The 16,952-nt window shown below is 42.0% G+C and overlaps 1 protein-coding gene across 5 annotated transcripts in view; it reads left to right on the top strand.

Annotated features, from left to right (window-relative positions):
- The window catches only part of LOC308395562 (uncharacterized protein), a 21,358-nt gene extending 4,406 nt beyond the window's left edge, over positions 1 to 16,952 (top strand). Inside the window, exons 2-9 of one of the 5 annotated variants that reach the window (XM_080880466.1) lie at positions 460 to 696; positions 3,618 to 3,715; positions 5,481 to 5,553; positions 7,955 to 8,293; positions 9,950 to 10,162; positions 10,268 to 10,741; positions 12,450 to 12,512; positions 12,803 to 16,952. In XM_080880466.1, coding sequence (XP_080736592.1) covers positions 624 to 696; positions 3,618 to 3,715; positions 5,481 to 5,553; positions 7,955 to 8,293; positions 9,950 to 10,162; positions 10,268 to 10,741; positions 12,450 to 12,496 — 1,317 coding nt within the window. In that variant the 5' untranslated portion in view covers positions 460 to 623 and the 3' untranslated portion in view covers positions 12,497 to 12,512; positions 12,803 to 16,952. Of the gene's footprint in view, positions 1 to 459; positions 697 to 3,617; positions 3,716 to 5,480; positions 5,554 to 7,954; positions 8,294 to 9,949; positions 10,742 to 12,449; positions 12,513 to 12,802 lie in introns of all 5 variants that reach the window. The other 4 variants (XM_080880463.1, XM_080880462.1, XM_080880465.1 and 1 more) reach the window with 4 other exon arrangements.

Below are 16,952 nucleotides of genomic sequence, written 5' to 3'. Positions count from 1 at the left end.
ACGCGTAAAACAGCCTCTTGTCCATCCAGACTCTTATTTTAGATATAAGAGAAATAGAGAACTCCAAGAAGAAACAAAGATAGCCACTACACTTTGATAAAGTCTCACGTCCGCGTTGTGTTTTTATGGATGTCCAGATCTGATCTACAGGCCAGTCTTTTGTCCTTGACTCTGTCACTCCGTGCACACTCTGACAGAGATCGCATTACGCAACCAGAGCTGACGTTGTCATGCAACTGAACTAGAATGTGATGCGCTTAAAACCAGCCTGCGGGATCTCTCCTTCTCACAGTCACAGCTGAGAGAGAGGGCAGAATGATTTAATGAAGGAAGAGGGGGATTATATGATATATGGAGGTCAACATCTGCCTCAGAAGGATCCAAACACCAGGAGAAAATACAAATCACAGCTCTGCTCATTCTTTGGTGCTTCAGTTCCTGCTATTTGTGTTCTGTTAGATTCTCGTCTGCAGGGGGCGTGCTGGTGGAGCTGTCTGCTTTTGAATGGGGGTGTGCTCTGTTCCCATCAGCACTGGTAAGCAGCAGCTGAGCGCTTCCCATCATTTCGCTGTAAAACCTGCCGGAGAAAAACTCGCTTAGCTGCAGCTGATACCCGAGCAATCATGTTCTGCAGACGGGCATGGCAGAGAGTCGGGCCGCTGGCACGGAGGTCTTTCAAGCCGACACCCAGATACGGTGAGTCAGGACATTTAATGGGACTTTCCAGGAATTATTACTGTGGCGTTAATTAGAGTAATTAAGTAGAGTTTATAGAATAGTTGCGCTCGTTTATTTTCTGCTGCTGCCAGTTCAGTTTATTTTATTTTTTTTAATGATTTTGTGGGTTGAGAAAGGGAAAAGTAAAAGTCCAATAAAGAGACGCACTTGCGGGCTTTCCAGTCGAGCTGCAGCAGTCTGATAAAGAAGGTGTGTGCTCTGGGAACACACAGAAGTGTACCACTTGAAATATTACATATTTCAACTTTGTTACAATAAATAATAACTAATCCAATATTTGAACAAAAATAACAATTAAAGGCGATTCTTTATGATGCATCTAAGGAGTGTAGACGATGAAATCACGTCCTAAATCCAGTTTATCTGGATAACAACGTTTATAACCTATTAGTGAACAAAACATCTGTTTTTCAGAATAATTATTTTTAAAATCTGAATCCAGAGAGCGTGCAATGACGGATATTTCAGACTGGCTCTGTTTTCACGCATGCCTGCCTGCCTGGCCCGGATCATCCTTTAGTTTGGGATCAGAGCTTTGTGGAATTCAGCCCGAGGCAAAGCTGCTGCTTCTGCTGCTGCTGCTTTAATTTCCTGCTGAGAAAGCTGTGGCAAAATGCTGCAAACCAGGCTACATCTGGCCACGATAGAAGGTTTTTGTGTTTTTGAACTTACAAGCAGGCAAAAAAAACCAAAAAACTAAACCCCAGAAGATGTGAAAGAAAGGAGGTGAATACTGCTACTGCTTTCTAACTACACACCAGCTCGACACACTGCATCCTAAGTATGCAGCAGGTCCCTTCCTGTTTGACCATCATGTCCTCAGACATGTCTATCTTGTCTGCTGTTCCCTGACATGCGTGTCTATGTTTACAGGCTTGAACCCAGCAGCCAGGATTAAGTGATTACCTGTATAAATAACCTGTATAAGTAACCTGTCCCTGCACTGTGCTGCTGTGTCATTGGTATTAGAGCAGGAGGGAGGACAAACCTCAGCTCTGTTTTGGGTTTGTAATTCAGTGGAGCTGCAGTGAAACTTTGCACAGTGCTCTTAAATATAAAGTCAAAAACAGAGACAGCGAGTCGGCTTCGATAAAAGGTTGATGGGACGGTAAAAGCTGCAGCTTAGCACAAAGAGTGGGAAGAGGAGGGAAATGGTTCTGCCCAAAGATAAAAATAATCTAAAAGCATCTCTAAAGCTCACTGAAGCCATTTTTACAACTCACGCATGAACTCCAGACGATGCTGAAGAGTCACTTTAGGAAACAGATGTAGCATATAAATGTAAAAGGTCTGTATGATGGCCAGACATACTAGCAATGCTAGAAGAACCCTGGTTTAGTCAGACAGTTGCCTGCAGTCATGCAGGTTTAACAGGACATGACACAGACTTTGTGTTATATGCATATATCCTGTTGGGACTTTTATGTGTTTTCTCACTGTTTACTTTCACTCAAAACTACCATCAAAGGTTTAAGCTCTGAAAGCTCATTGGTTAAGTTTAGGCACTGAAGGAAAAGCATGTTTGGTTAGGTTCTGGCAGAACAGCTAAACAATTACATCAATTCAGTTTAAAGCTTTTTGAAGCCAATGAATGAGGCTGTAGATAGAGTTAAGCCTTAGTGCTTTCTGGGTTCACGGTGTCATTTCAGCTACTTTAAAGGGAACACATTATGCTTTTATTTTTTATCTCTAGTGCTCTACAAGAGTAGCTTTGCTTGATCCACGGTTCAAAACAATCCTTCCTTCCAGAGCTGTGTGCCTGATGTAAGCGATGTCCGCTTTCACTGACATCATCCAGAGCCAACAGTAGAAAATAGTTTGAAGCAGGCTGAAGCTTGAACTTTTGGTTCACAGGAATTGTTTTCACCTCATAATTTAAAACCTTAGTAAATAGTAATATGCACATCCACCGTTCTAACAGTTAATATATGACAGAAAATGTGCAAAAGCATAATGGATCTCATTTAAGATTTCAAAATGTGTCTAGGCCATTTGGCGCAGTTCTTCTGAACCTGTGAGAACAAAGTGACGTTTATAAGAGAAGCCTTTTTCTTGTATTATTATTAAACCAGTTTCAACCTTGTGAAAAGCAGTGGCTGGCGAGGTATGTGCTGGATGACAAAGAACAATCGATAAAGTTTAAATGTCAGTCAGTGGAAAAGTCAAAAGTGACAGGATGGGTTAGGATTTGCATGAACACACACAAACAAAGAGGGGTGAGATGTGCTGCACCCTGTGTTCTGTGACTGCACACTCTCACAGTGTGTGAGAGTGAGAGGTCCAGATAGGAAGAGATTAGATTGAGGCTGTGTGATTTTTATTTATGCCAACCTGCTTGCACCACCTTTAAACACCAGCTGATCTTTTTGCAGCAGCACTCGTCACCAACACCACAGCGGCAGTCCTGATTTGTGCTAAATGACTATTCCATATGAATTTGAACCCATTGCTTTATGTTGTTTGTTTTGATGCAAATCTGAGATCATCATTCAGGAAGTCTTAGTGTTTGTGTAGTGTGTGTGTGCGTGTGTGCCGGGGGTTTAATTTAAGCAAAGATTCAGTGTTTGGCTTGGCTGCTGCTAAATCTTTCCATCTCCTCTGCTACAAATGACCGGGCTGTATTGTGTAACTGGATTAAGGGATGGAGACATGTTGACGCTGTTGATGCACTGTTCTTCGTGCCCGTCGTGCTTGTGATGGAGCGACAGTTTTCTGAACAAAATAAACTCACAAAGTATCAGAGCTGTAGTGGTTTCTATCCATGACTCTCCAGTATTAGTACTGATTCTCATTTTAAATGCACTTACGTGTGTTTATATAAATAAATGTCTTTATTACAAGCTCGCCGGATAACTGTACCCGTGTGTGTCTCTCCACAGCTCCAGTGCGACACATGGCCTTCGGTGTTCCTGGAGGCTCCACCAACATGACGTACTTTGTTTTATGTGGCGGCGGCCTCACTGCTGCAGTTGTTTATGTGAGTATCAGATCAGGTTATAGGCGATGGTTTGTAAGTCCACATTTTCACCGTGTGTGTACTGTTTTTGACTGCTGTAAGCAGGTGTTACACATGGATTTTTCAGGTGAGGAACCTGAACTTGTGCTACAGCGTGGGCAAAAGAAAATCTTTGCGATCATTTGTATTAATATTCATTATTTGTGTTGTTTTCCTTTATATGAGCCGTGATCAGCTGCCCTGTGTGCTGCTGCTCTGAGGTTTACTTCTCTTTCTTGATTTAGACAAGGTAATTCAGTAATAAGCAGGTGTTATACACTGATTTTGCACTTTCTACTCCAGATGCCCATCCTGCTGCCACCACAAAGGGATTCATGTCTAAATTGAACACTGATGACTGCTAACATCAATCTAACCCAGTTTTTTTCAAACTTTTCCTCACATTTCGTTTCAAAAGCTGAAAAAGTTCATGCCTCACAGCCTGTATTTTTTTTAATCAGTAGTTAAACATAAACAAATCCATGTTAAATTTCACATAAATAGAGGTGCATGTCATCAGTGCAGTAGCATCATTAAATTAATTTATTTCCCCTTCGAAGAAAATCATTTTCACCTGGTTGTTCATGTCCGATCAGAGGTGCCCATCCCAGAGTATGAGAACCTACAAGAACCACTGCGTGCTCTGCACCTGGCTTACCTCATCACTGCAAAATGAGGTTAACCTGCACAAGACCACCTAGTACTACAGATTCACTGTAGTTAACATGAATTACAACATTACAAGTAACCTTTAAATTTAAGATGATCAAATAACACTTGTTGACCAATCCTTACCTTTGTCTGTTTCACACAGTTTTTTTTATTCTTGGCTCTGTGTGATGTCACTGGGAGAGGATATCCCTAATATGGTCATCTCTGGCACACAAGTCACCTGCTGCTTAAACACGTGGTTTACAGGAGACAGAATAATTAAATATTACTGCTGCACACATTCTCAATGAGAATAAATGTATTAAGTCACAAAGTTTAGCTAAACGTGCAGCAGTTATATTCAGTTATTTCGTTAAAGACTTGTCATGTGTTCAGGTGTGCAGAGATTTTGAACTAGTTGTTTACGTGAAGAAAGTTTTCCAAAAGGGAGGGGGTGGTGGGGTTAAGATAGAGGATGAACGGAGAGGTTCAAGGTCCAATACAAGATGACTGAGGATTATTTTGAAGTGTTAGTCATGCAAAGCTAGTGCAAGAATAGAAACACAGAGCTGGAAATGAAAGTAACTCATCCCCCTTTTTCTACTTTTCAATAAATTCGTGTTTTTCAGTGTTATACAGGAGTGTATAAAAGGTCTGCTCTCTTTTTACATCTTCAAAGAAACAAAATCCTCTAGTGCGTTTTTTTTAATACTCATTCAAAACCAGAACAACAAGCTGCTGTACTGGATATATGCAGTTACCTGGTAGTTTTACAGGCTTCTGTCCTTGCTGGTGCAAACTGGGAGCGATGCAGTCTGAAGCCAGGCTGGTCTGCAGACGTTACCACAGCTCAGACGCTGGACGGGACAAAAGAGGCTCTTTGTGCTTTTTGACAATCTCTCCCTTTTTGCTGCCATTGTTCGGTCAAATTTGTCACCCATTCACCGTCAGGCTCTTGGCAAAGCAAACAAGTGTGTCTGACTGTGTTGGTCCATGTTGGACAAAATGTCAGCTTGAGGTTGGATTTTGTTTCGTGCCGTTATCATTAGCTGTGTGCTGGAATGTAATGAGTACATGTCTGCTGTGTTTCTCTCAGGCATACAAGACGGTCAACGATGATACCGAGCGTTACGAGGAAAGACTCGCCAACATGGGCTCCACGGCGAAGGGTTAGCTACTTTCTCACACACAAACACACACACACACACACACACACACACACACACACACACACACACACACACACACACACACACACACACACACTCAAAAACAAACACTGTTACCCACAACTCAGCTTTGTGAACATGACATTGTGCAAGCCGTACACGCTGCACAGACAAGACACACCGATTTCAACTTATGTGATCGCAGCTAAAGCAAGAGATGGTCTGATATGCAACTTAAAACACTAATTTCTTGTAAATTAAATGATTTTCAAACCTTCTATTTAACCAGTATGTGAAACTCAAGGATAGGCAGCACCAGCCTAGCTTGTTTTTGATAGTAGAAAAGCTGGAGATCCTACAGGAAACTCACACAGCCACAGTGAGAGAGTGCAAACTCCCCACAGAGCTCCCGTGTGTGGGTTCAAACACAGCGATGAATGAAGAGCCCCAAAACACCATCCATGACTGTAAAAGGACCGGTTTTATCAAAGAAATCCCTCACTGTGAGCCTCCTCTCTAAAACAGGTTAAAATGGTGCTACTTCAGCTTGTGCTATTAAGATTAAAATTCCCCAAGGTGTGACAGCCTGTCGGAGTCTGTAACTGTTTAATCGAAGACAGAGAAAGCAGGAAGGAAGAAGCGAATGTATTTCAGGGCTGATTCCAGCTTCACCAGCTGCACGGTAGACTGATCACTCTGAATGGCTTCATCGTGCCTGTCTGTTTTGATTTCTGTCTGCGCAATTTTTGTCTACTCAGCCCGGAGAGGCCATGGCGCTGTGCCCAGAGCCGTTAACTGTGCTGTAATGGTGCTAAGCAGCAGCTGTCAGTGGGTTAGTTGTGATCATGCAGCATTGAAGTGTTGTTTTCACTCCGAAATAAGAAGTCAAAGTGCTGCTGCTTACAGCGATGGAGAGGAAACCACCGCTGGTCTTTAAGGAGCTGAATGCACACATTAACCTGACGTGCTTTGCATCTATAACAAAGATGGGAAAGCTTTCCATAACATTTAGTGTGTTTAGGGGAGTTTTGACCATTCTTCCAGAAGTGCATTTCTGAGGTCAGACACCAATGATGGACGAGAAGGCCGACATCGCTGTGTTCATCCCAAAGGTGTTCTATCAGGTTGAGGTCAGGACTCTGTGCAGGCCAGTCAAGTTCTTCCACGCCAAACTCATCCATGTCTTTATGGACCTTGCCTCGTGCACTGCAGTGCAGTCATGTTGGAACAGGAAGGAGCCATCCCCAGACTGTTGCCACACAGTTAAACGTCTTACTGTGCTGAAGCATTAAGTTCTTTTCACTGGAGCTAAGGGGCCGAGCCCAGTTCCTGAAAACAAGCCGTGCACCATAAACCCCCCTACACCAAACCTTACACTTGGCACAATGCAGTCAGACAAGTCAGACAGTTGGCAACTCGCTCTGTGATTTTTCTTGGCCTACCACTTCAATGCTGAGTTTGTCATTCCCAATCACTTCCACTTTGTTATAATGCCCCCATAGTATATAGTGCTTGATTTTATACACCTGTGGCCATGGAAGTGAGTGGAACACCTGAGCTCCGTGAGTAAATACGTTTGGCAAAATAGTCCAAGTTCCTTGAAAGGAACAGTATAGACTGAAAGATTGACGTAGTTTACAGGTTTGAAAGGTGGGAGTTAAACCTGCATTCTTTCTAATGGCCAGTAGGGGGTGAATTGTGTCGCTGTAAAAACCAGTACAGTAAACAAAAATGTGAGAAAAACAAACCTACCGCTCACGTGATGTAAAACCTCAGAAAAAGCTTTCCAGCTGGGTTTATGTCATTATAGTACGATTGGTCTGTTAGAGGAAAATAAAAAAAATAAATAAGTGTATGATGTAAGGCCAGTCTAACTTATGAGTGACAACTCAGTACTCTACGCATGTGCTCTGTTTCCCAGTTAATGATACTGGTTTCAGAAATCTAATATGGCAACAGCCAAAAATGTCTATAATATTAGCTCAGATTTGGAGACTGAGACGTTAAACTTTATCTCTAAAGTGCTGACTGAAGTCGTGCTGAGCTTTGATTCTGACCTTTTCACTCCACAATCTTCAATAAGCAGTTATAGGAGTGGTAATAATATATTTCTGTCTTTCACTGACATGTTAGGATAAGGATTATCCTTCACTTTGCTCATGTTTACAGTTTTAACAGCAGCTATGTCACCTTTTAGTCCTCAAAGACCTAAAGTCTTGACCTTTAAGCCTCCTTTCTCTGCTACTGAAACCTGCATTAATAAAAGTGCACAGTTGCTTTCATCTTTAATCTCCAGAGGTTAACACTTTATTCAGGCACAGATAAAACAAGCATCATACAGCTAACATGTACTAGAGTGAAATCTTTCACGTGTTTCTCTTTCTGGCCTCTTACGCTGCAGCTTCTTCAGCAAAGGCAGCACCAGAGGCAGCTCCACCTGCAGTTGAGCCTGCACCGGTGGAGGAGGAAGCCCCTGCTGCTGAGGTCATCGCTGAGTCGGCCCCGGCTACTGCTGCTGCAGAACCTGTAGGAGAGACAGCTGCTGAACCTGTTGTGGAAGCTGCGTCTGAAGAAGCAGAAGCCGCCGCCGCCGTCTCTGAGGCGGTCGTTCCAGAGGCAGCAGCTGAGACGGCAGCTGAGTCAGCAGAGACGGAGGACGCCGCTCCACCTGTGGAGGCAGAGGTGGTTGCTGAAGTGGCTGTGGAGGCCCCAGCAGAGGAACCTGTGGCAGAAAACGCTGGTACGGCAGCAGTAGATCTCACTCCACCTGCTGAAGCCGAGGTGGCCCCTGCTGCAGAGGTGGCTGCTTAAACCTGTGATGGCTCGATAGTTCACCCAGTTGGATGTGCTCTGTCCCTCCTCCCTGCCCCAGAAAAACAGACTCATTAACCCAATTTTTTTTGATAATGAGGGGGGGAAAAAAAGTAGTTTCAGTCTTTTTAAAAAATCTGTTGGGGGTTCATCAGTCCAGTTTTCAGCTCCCCTCCTTCCCTTAGCTCTCCTAATGCTTCACATCCAAAAACATCTGGAATTAGTCTGTGTGATTAGAGCCACTGTGGAAAATTATGTCCGTATAGAAAATCTATCACAAAAAGGAAGAAATCCAAATTATAATTTGGATACTGTACAGTACACGGGGTAAATATAATGGACAGAACTAAGTTGGTAATTAATGCTTTCGAAAAATCTGATTTTAAGTGCTCTTAAAACAGGACAGCCCTGTTTCTTGTTCCTTTCCAGCAGGTTTAGATGGTATTTTATGTGTTCAGCCATGTTTTCTTTCAACCTCTAAACTCACCGTGAAGAGTTACCTGAACCAGTTAGCTCTTTGTTAGCAGACTGCAGTGCTGGTCTTGTGTTCTCAAACTATAAAACAGTTTTTGCACAGAGTGAGACGTGGTTAAAACTTCATTTCCTACTTTGTCTTCTTTTTTAAAAATCTCGTGCAGTAAGATGCTTTCTCATATTCATCATTACCACATATCCATATTATTCTTCTACAGCTACACCAGCCTGCACTCACTTTATTTGCCTGGCACACATTTCTATTTTGTTGCCAATTTGTTCCCTAAAAAAATCAAAGTTCTCTTTTTGTTGCTGCTGTCTCTTTCCTCTTTTACAGAAAATGCATTCACCCTTATGTCCGTGCATTGAAAATGGTCTTTGGTACAGCTGTAATAAAGATTTTCTTTAGTCTCTCAGATGTTTTTGCTTGTCGCTCCACACCATTAATATTGTATTTGGAGTAGAAACACCTACTTCCTGTAGAAAAGCTCCTTATCCTGAAGAATCCCTGTGCTGTGTTCATGCTCCTGTCTGGCTTCAGCTCGACTGCCATCAAACTAAGAAGTTTTTCCAGCCTTCATAATTGATTTCACAGTATTTCCCACTCACAGAATAATGAGCAGAAAGAAACCTCTGTTAAAAAAATGCTGAAAAATAAACATAAATGCAAAAATAAACACATGGTTGCAAGTGCACAGAGGGGATATGACTAATACTTGTTTACGCTTGATTGTTTGAAAAAGAAATTCATCTGGAGAACAATATAAGAATGTGAATAAGGAATTAGTCAGTGTCTACAATACCAGAAAAGAGTATATTGCATTAAACCTGGGATTTGTAGTCTTCTGTAGAGTGCCTGAACCTGTGGTGACTGTAAAATATCCAGTTATAGATTCCTGGTCAAGGTAAGTTGAATTAATAGAAGATGTAAGAAATTATGTTTTTCATTCATAAAAATTAGTGAGAAGGCTTTAAATTCCATTTAGCGCAAAACTAAAGTAGATTTTAAAATGTTGGCATTGAAGTAAATCTGTTGATTTTTAACAGCTAGAAGGTTTTTCATCAAAACCTGTTTCTCAGCCATTACCTCATGTCTTTTTCCCTCCATCAGAGTCCGCACCAGAGCTGCTCACAGATGTTAAGCTCTTGACCGGCTCAACAGCTGAAATTGCCGCAGCTTCTGTTGGTGAGAAGGATCCGATGGAGACTGTCCAACAAACTGAAGGTGAAGGAAAGGGACACGAGGTGCTTGAAACAGAAGCTTTGGAAGAAGCCTCAGAGGCAGTGGCCAAGGAAGCATCTGAAGAGGGAGCAGTTGTAGAAGGTGAAGAGGAGGTGAAGTCTGGAGAGGGTGAGAAAAGTGCAGAAGATGCTCAGACTCCAGCTGCTGAAGAAGTGATAACGGAGGTGACATCTGCTCTGGCTGCAGCTGTGGACGAGGAGGCAGCGGCTGGATCTCATCCTGAAGAAACAACATCTCCAATGACCACTGTGGACGAGGCAGAGGCTGAAGTTCGACCTGCTCCTGAGGAGGCCATCGCTGCTGAAGATGTTGCTCCTGCTGAGGAGGCCACAGTCACCAGTGAAGCTGCCCCACTGGATGAGATTTCACCAGCTGACCAGGCAGCAGCTGAAACACCTGCAGAGGAGACAGCTGAAGCTGCTGTCAGCACGACTCAGCTGGCAGCAGCCTCCGCTGGAGCGGACCTAAAGGTTCTTTCAGTTGTAGAAGCAGAGCCTACATCAGGAGCTCCTGTGCATGAGGAGAAACCCTGCCACTCCTGCCACTCTGCTCCCTCAGCAGGAGAGGAGGTGGCGCCACCTGCTGCTGTAGGAGAGGAGTTGATCACTGATGGTGCTGTGGATACTTCACAAGAAGCCAAGGATGCAGCCTCAGCACAAAGTAAGAATAAAAACCCTCCACTTAAACACTGTTTCGGCTGAAATTCTGCATCATCTGTAGTATGTCCCAACCCGGTCTGAGAAGCAAGGGATCAACAGTGTAGTGAAACTGTGAAGTGAGAATTATTTACCACTTCACAAAGTTAAAACAGTATTGAAAGTATTAATATCAAATTGTAGTTTTGAAACAAATAGGTTTTAGTTTTACCTCAAAATGCAAAAATCAGACAAAAACTAAAATCCTAGGTTTTAGTTTAGTTTAGTTCTGCTCGAACAAAACTGAACAAACAAAAGACAAAGAGGAACCTGGAGTGCAGGATCTGTTGCTTTTAGCCTACTTTATCTTGTCAGGCAGCTTCTATTTTTGGGATTTCTCGGTAAAGCAGGTCTGCCAGCAGTCAGTCCTGGGCATGCACACAGTGAATCGGTTAATTCATGATTTAACAAGAGGGGGCAATTACTTTGTCAGGTAATGTCAGGTTGGTTTGGATACCATTTTTCCTTAATAAATGTAAAAATATAAAATCTGTATTTCATTGGGTTATCCTTGTCTGATGATCTGAAACAAAACAAATCAAACAAAAAAAAACAAAAAAAAAACTAAGAAATCAAAAAGAGGAAAGATACTTTTTCACAGCACTGTAAATATTGGCTGATCACACGGCACAATAATAATAATTGCAAAGACACAAAAACAGCAGTGATGGTATATGAAATCAATGGTGATGTCATCATTTTTATTTGCATGTTTATGTAATATGTACATAAAAATAAGGATAAGTTGGTATGTTGACTTCATAGTTGTGTGACTTGAAGTGCAGCCACAGTGACACGGGGAGGAATTCAGTAGACTTACAGCTCTGTCTGGTGATATTTCTGTAGCACTTCCCTATCAAGTTGAACAAACAAGTTTTATCTTTTAGTATAAAAAGGTCTTGAACTTAGTTTGTAGTGTGTATTAATATATTTGCACTTTACTGCTGTTTAAGGATCAGGGAAAAAGAGGAATTGTGACTATATGAAGAATAAAATATTGGGAAGTGAAACCCAAAACATCACACAAAAGAAAACAATTATCAAATTGTTAAAGTAAAACAGGAAACGGCCAAAAGGAAAGAACACTGAGACTAACGCCAAACAAGATGGCATAAAAAAGGAAACACAAGAGATCAGAGGAGCTCGTGCAGAAACAAAGAGAGAGGGAAACAATGAGGGCGCTAGAAACACAAGAACCAAAGCAGAGCTCCAAGGAATGAAGATCAAAAAATCAAAACAGGAATCCAAAAATTCAACAAACACAAAAATCAAATCTCAAAGAAAAAAAGAAACTAACAACACAATCATTGGATAAATACAGGGAGTTATACTACGTTTAGATAAAGCTAAGATAAAAATAAAAAGAATCACCACAGGAAGGCAAAACCTCAGGTTCTCAGAGGTGAACAAGACCAAAGTTATGGCCATCAAACCTGATGAACCTTCCCAGATGACCAAATACAACACATTATCAGTAAATAAATAAAGTAGTAGGTCACTCACTGGTTCCCTAACGGCCTCCTTGCCACTCATTCGTGAAAACTTTGTGAACTCCCCCAAACGCTAAATGTATCCCTGTTCGAGTTTGCCCTCGAAAACAAGCAAGCAAAGACAGCAGTAAAGCCTTTCTTGTATTAGGCTCTGACCAGATGTATTTCTGCCTGTATCCACAGAGACAAAGGAGTCTAACTGGACTGTAAAACGCTGCTCAGTCATGTAATTTTACAGTTAAGAAGGTAAAGCAGCACAGCTGTACACAGACCTAAAGAGAGCTAAATGGACAAATATGCACACATTTTAGCAGCTCACACTGTAACAGCTCCAGTGGGTCTCATAAACATTCACAGACACTTTTCTCTGCTTCAAATGTTAAAAGATAGTTCAAGCTGCACAGCTGTGAATTCAATATTTAAAATCCTATTTTTTAAACTGTAGAAAATGTGCACTGCAAAATCCTACAGTCATGTACACCGAGTGAATGCGTTTCTGTCTCCTTTAAGTTGAAGTTGTGCTTGTTTTCTTGCAGCCATGGAGGCGATGGTGGTGGTGATAGCCCAGTCGTGACGGGACAGACAGTGTGCCTTCCACAACACTCGCCTATCTGTCAACTAAGCCAGAGCGACCGGCAGAAAACAAAAAACATGAATAGAGGTAGTCGCAGGTGTAACCGACTCAAACGTCCTTTCTGAAATGTTATCAGAGTTGTCTTCTGTATTAGTGCTTGTGAGGTGATTCCTATCATGTCCTCTAGGTGCCACTGTTGCAAAACCTTTCATGATCAGCTGAGGCTTCTTTAAATCTTTCAGTAGGCAGTGGAAGTGGGTTACTGTAATACTGTGGTGTATTTTAGCACGGTGATAGACCACTTTTATAGACAATAAGTTTGCCAATGTGGACAAGAATTTTTAATGGGAGTGTCACCTCAGTGTGATTTACCTGCTCATATCAGCTCACATACATATGATAACTTTATTTCAGAACCAGAGTTACAAAGTTCTTCAAAATATTTACAAAAACCAATCTTAAAACAGGAGAAAGTTTATAAAATGAGAACTGCACAAATAGATTTATAAAGGCGAGGAAAAGCATCAGATTCAATAACAGATAACAAAATTCAAAAGAGCAAATACACAGAGAACTAAAGAGGAAAACTACAGACAATGAAGTGAAGAGTAGGGGCACCTTCAGAATTTTTTTCCATAGGGGTGGCCATGTGGGGGCCACTAAAAATATTGGGAATTTCCAGTTTTATTATGCTGTTGTCAAATATTGGTTACTTAAAAAAATGAGAAGAGAAGAGAAGAAAAGGGCAGGACTATTTATACACCTGGGGCTAACCAGTTTTGTGTTACTCTAACGAAATGGTACTAAAACAGGAGAATGAGACACAGGTGAAAGTAATCAGGATATTCAGACAGATGAGTAAAACCCAAAACAAACTAACAAAATAAAATAAAAAACAATCCACAAGACAGGAAGAAACACTGAGCATGTGAGAAATCCATCTATCGATCCATTCAAGTATGAGTTATTGTGCTTGTTGTTACAGGCTGTTCAGTTCTTTTGCAACACAGTGAGAGCTTGGTCCATATTGCCAATAATACGGTATGTTTTGTTTTGGGTTTTTTTGCCTGTCCCATTTGGTTCTTTAGCCGTCAGAATTGTTGTCTGAAGACCAACAAGGATACCCAATGGATTTACTTTGCCAAATGGATCATCATGGCATTGCCGTATTGGTCCATTTGATCGACCTTTGTTTTTATTATTTATTTTATTTTATTTTCAGTTGTTACAGACGGGACAGACATGAGTGAGGGATAGGAAAGGGAGAAAGAAAGAGGAAGGAAAAGAAAAACAGAAGAGGAGAGGGACAGTGAGAAAGGGAAAAAAATCTCCTGGATCACCTGTTGAGAGAGAAAGAATAGAAAACAAGCCAAAAAAACAAAAAAACAAAGCAACATACTAAACACAACACCATCGCATTAATCTAGCTAAGTGTAAACAGCAGTAAATACTAAATATAAAATTTTGTTGTGCAGCACGCAGGACAGACAGCGCACAATGTGCTTTGAAGTAGCAGCCAAGAAAGGTGTAATTTAAGTCTACGAACAGTGAACACGCGTGTGCACACCTGTGTGGATCAGCGCGCTTGTATTCAAATGGTTTCCCCATGTAATGGTCTGCAAGAGGATGTAGAGAGCCATAGCCCCGTCCCCCAGGGCATGAAGCAGGCATGGAGGAGATCCAGGCCCCAGAGTGCGAGTGATAGGTTTGTAGCTTGAACCCATCCGCTGGAACGTTGGAGACAATATAATTACACTGCAAAGCAAGACACGAAGTAGGCAAAGTTCTTCATGTTTCTCGTGCACGGGAGAGACCGGACAGGCGCCGTTCCTTCGCTTGACCCCAGTTGCTCTCTCTCCCGTAACACTGCTCTTTTATTGAGGTTACATGAATATGCATAGGGTCATTAACATATAACATCTCACATAGGTATACATGTAAACAAAGAATACTGTGTGTGTGTGTGTGTGTGTGTGTGTGTGTGTGTGTGTGTGTGACCCCATAAACGACTTCCTTAACCTGCTGGTCTGGAAAATCCAACAGTTCATCTAAACACAAAAGCACTTAGACTAGAACAGACGTAGCTACGTTAATCCTACAATAAAACAAGGTACGACCTCTCCATGCTCCTAGGATGTAGGTGTGCATTCCAGTGTGGAATACACACCAAGCCTTTGCAGCCTGCTAAAGATCACAGTCCTATCACAACACAATTGATTATACACCTCTAAGCATATATGGTTAAATATTTCTAAGCATAAATGACAATCAACAATACAAAACCTAACAGCGAGAGCCCAAGGAGGCCCACCGGAGGGGTATCCGTGCCACCCTCATGGGAAGGGCTGAGGATCCCCGACGAGGCGCCACCCAGTAGCCACCGAGCAGAAGCTAGAGGGGGCTGCACCGGCGTGCCCGCCGGTTCTGCCGGCAGCCAGCTGTGCCAGAGTGAACCGAGCCGCAGGCCCAGAGGCCGGAGGCCCGAGGGCCCCCCGCACCCGCGGTATGTTGGATTTAGTCCTGATCGCAGTTTGACAGCCAGTGCTGTCCTCTGTCTGGGATTCCTAATTTTTATGGACAGGATTTCTGTGTGTAGGCAAGTAGTCTCCAGTTTTGTGGCCGCTTGATCTCAAGTGCTTTGAGTGCTCAAGCAGAGTAGAAAAGTGCTATATAAGAATCAGTCTATTTGCCATCTCATATCTGTTTTTATGGATGCTGTGGTTCTGTTGGCTTCATCAGGTGACAACCTCCAGCTCGCACTGGGGTGGTTCGCAGCTGAGTTTGAAGCAATGAGAATGAAAATGATCTCCTCTGAGCCTGGGTGGAGTGCTCACTCTGGGTGAGAGATGAGTTGTTGTGCCAAGTGAAAAAGTTTAAGTATCTCGGGGTCTTGTTCACAAGTGAAACGAACAGGAGACTGACAAACAGATCAGTGTTGCATCTGCAGTGTGGACACTGTACCGGTCTGTTGTGGTGAAGAAAGAGCTGAGCATGAAAATAAAGCTGTCCATTTACCAGTTACCAACCTTACCTATGGTCACAAGCTCAAGGTAGTGAATACAATGATGTAATCTCAAATACAAGTAATGGAAATTCCTCTAACTTAGAAATAGGGTGAAGAGCTCAGTCATTTATGAGTGTCTTAGATTAGAGCCGCTACCCCTCAGCATCGAAAGGAGCCAGCTGAAGTGATTCAAGCATCTGACTACGATACTTCCTGGGTGCCCTCTGGGTGAGGGCAGACCCAGCACACGCTGGAGAGATTATATCGCTCAGCTGGCTTGGACACATCTTGCTGTCGCCATAAATAAGGTGGAGGAGGTGCCTGGGTAGAGGGAGGTCTGGGCTTCTCTGCGTAAGCTGCTCCCCCACGATCCAAACCCAGATAAGTGGCAGAGGATGGATGGATGGATGGATGGATGGATGACAATCTTTTTCTCATAATACAAAGGCAGGTACTTACATGACTGTCTTATTATCCATACATATCAGAATTTTCTAGGTTTTATTCTTCCTCTACAACTGCAATAAAAAAAATAAGTGGGGTTTAATTTACTCAAAGGAAAAAATAATTTTGTTTGTCAAATGGCAGAAAAATATTGTTGTTATTTATATTTTAGCTCCTGCAACAAAAGTTTGCTTTAAGTGGTTTAAATGTTAAGTATGTGAACATCAGTGCTTCCAGTTATGTAAGATTGACACAAAAGCTTTATTTTACATACAGAAATAAATGTGTTATTGATGCACTTTTCCTTCTTTTCTGATACCACTAGCACCTAAAATAGTTTAGAAAAAAGTGTTGAAAGGTCAAACACAGACACATATACACACATACGGAGGTGAAAAATACCTGAAGCAAGAAAATATCCGGTAAACACATTTCCACATCCATACCAACACCTGTCTATACTTACACAAATCTCCATTTATGTGCAGACTGGGTAAGAGAATAAGAGAAAATGATTGTAGATATATAGATTGAAACTTTGTTTAATATATCTGCATATTAAACAGTAACTTTAATTAGCTTGTAATTAGCAAATTGCTCTGCAAATGACTTCTCTGTTGTCTGATAATGTACTCAAATTTTAAATAAAGTGAATTAATAACTA

This window comes from Rhamphochromis sp. 'chilingali' (assembly GCF_963969265.1).
Source record: "Rhamphochromis sp. 'chilingali' genome assembly, chromosome: 4".
NCBI lineage: Eukaryota > Metazoa > Chordata > Actinopteri > Cichliformes > Cichlidae > Rhamphochromis > Rhamphochromis sp. 'chilingali'.
Note: the sequence above shows the minus strand (reverse complement) of the source record. Positions and strands in the feature narration are given on the sequence as shown.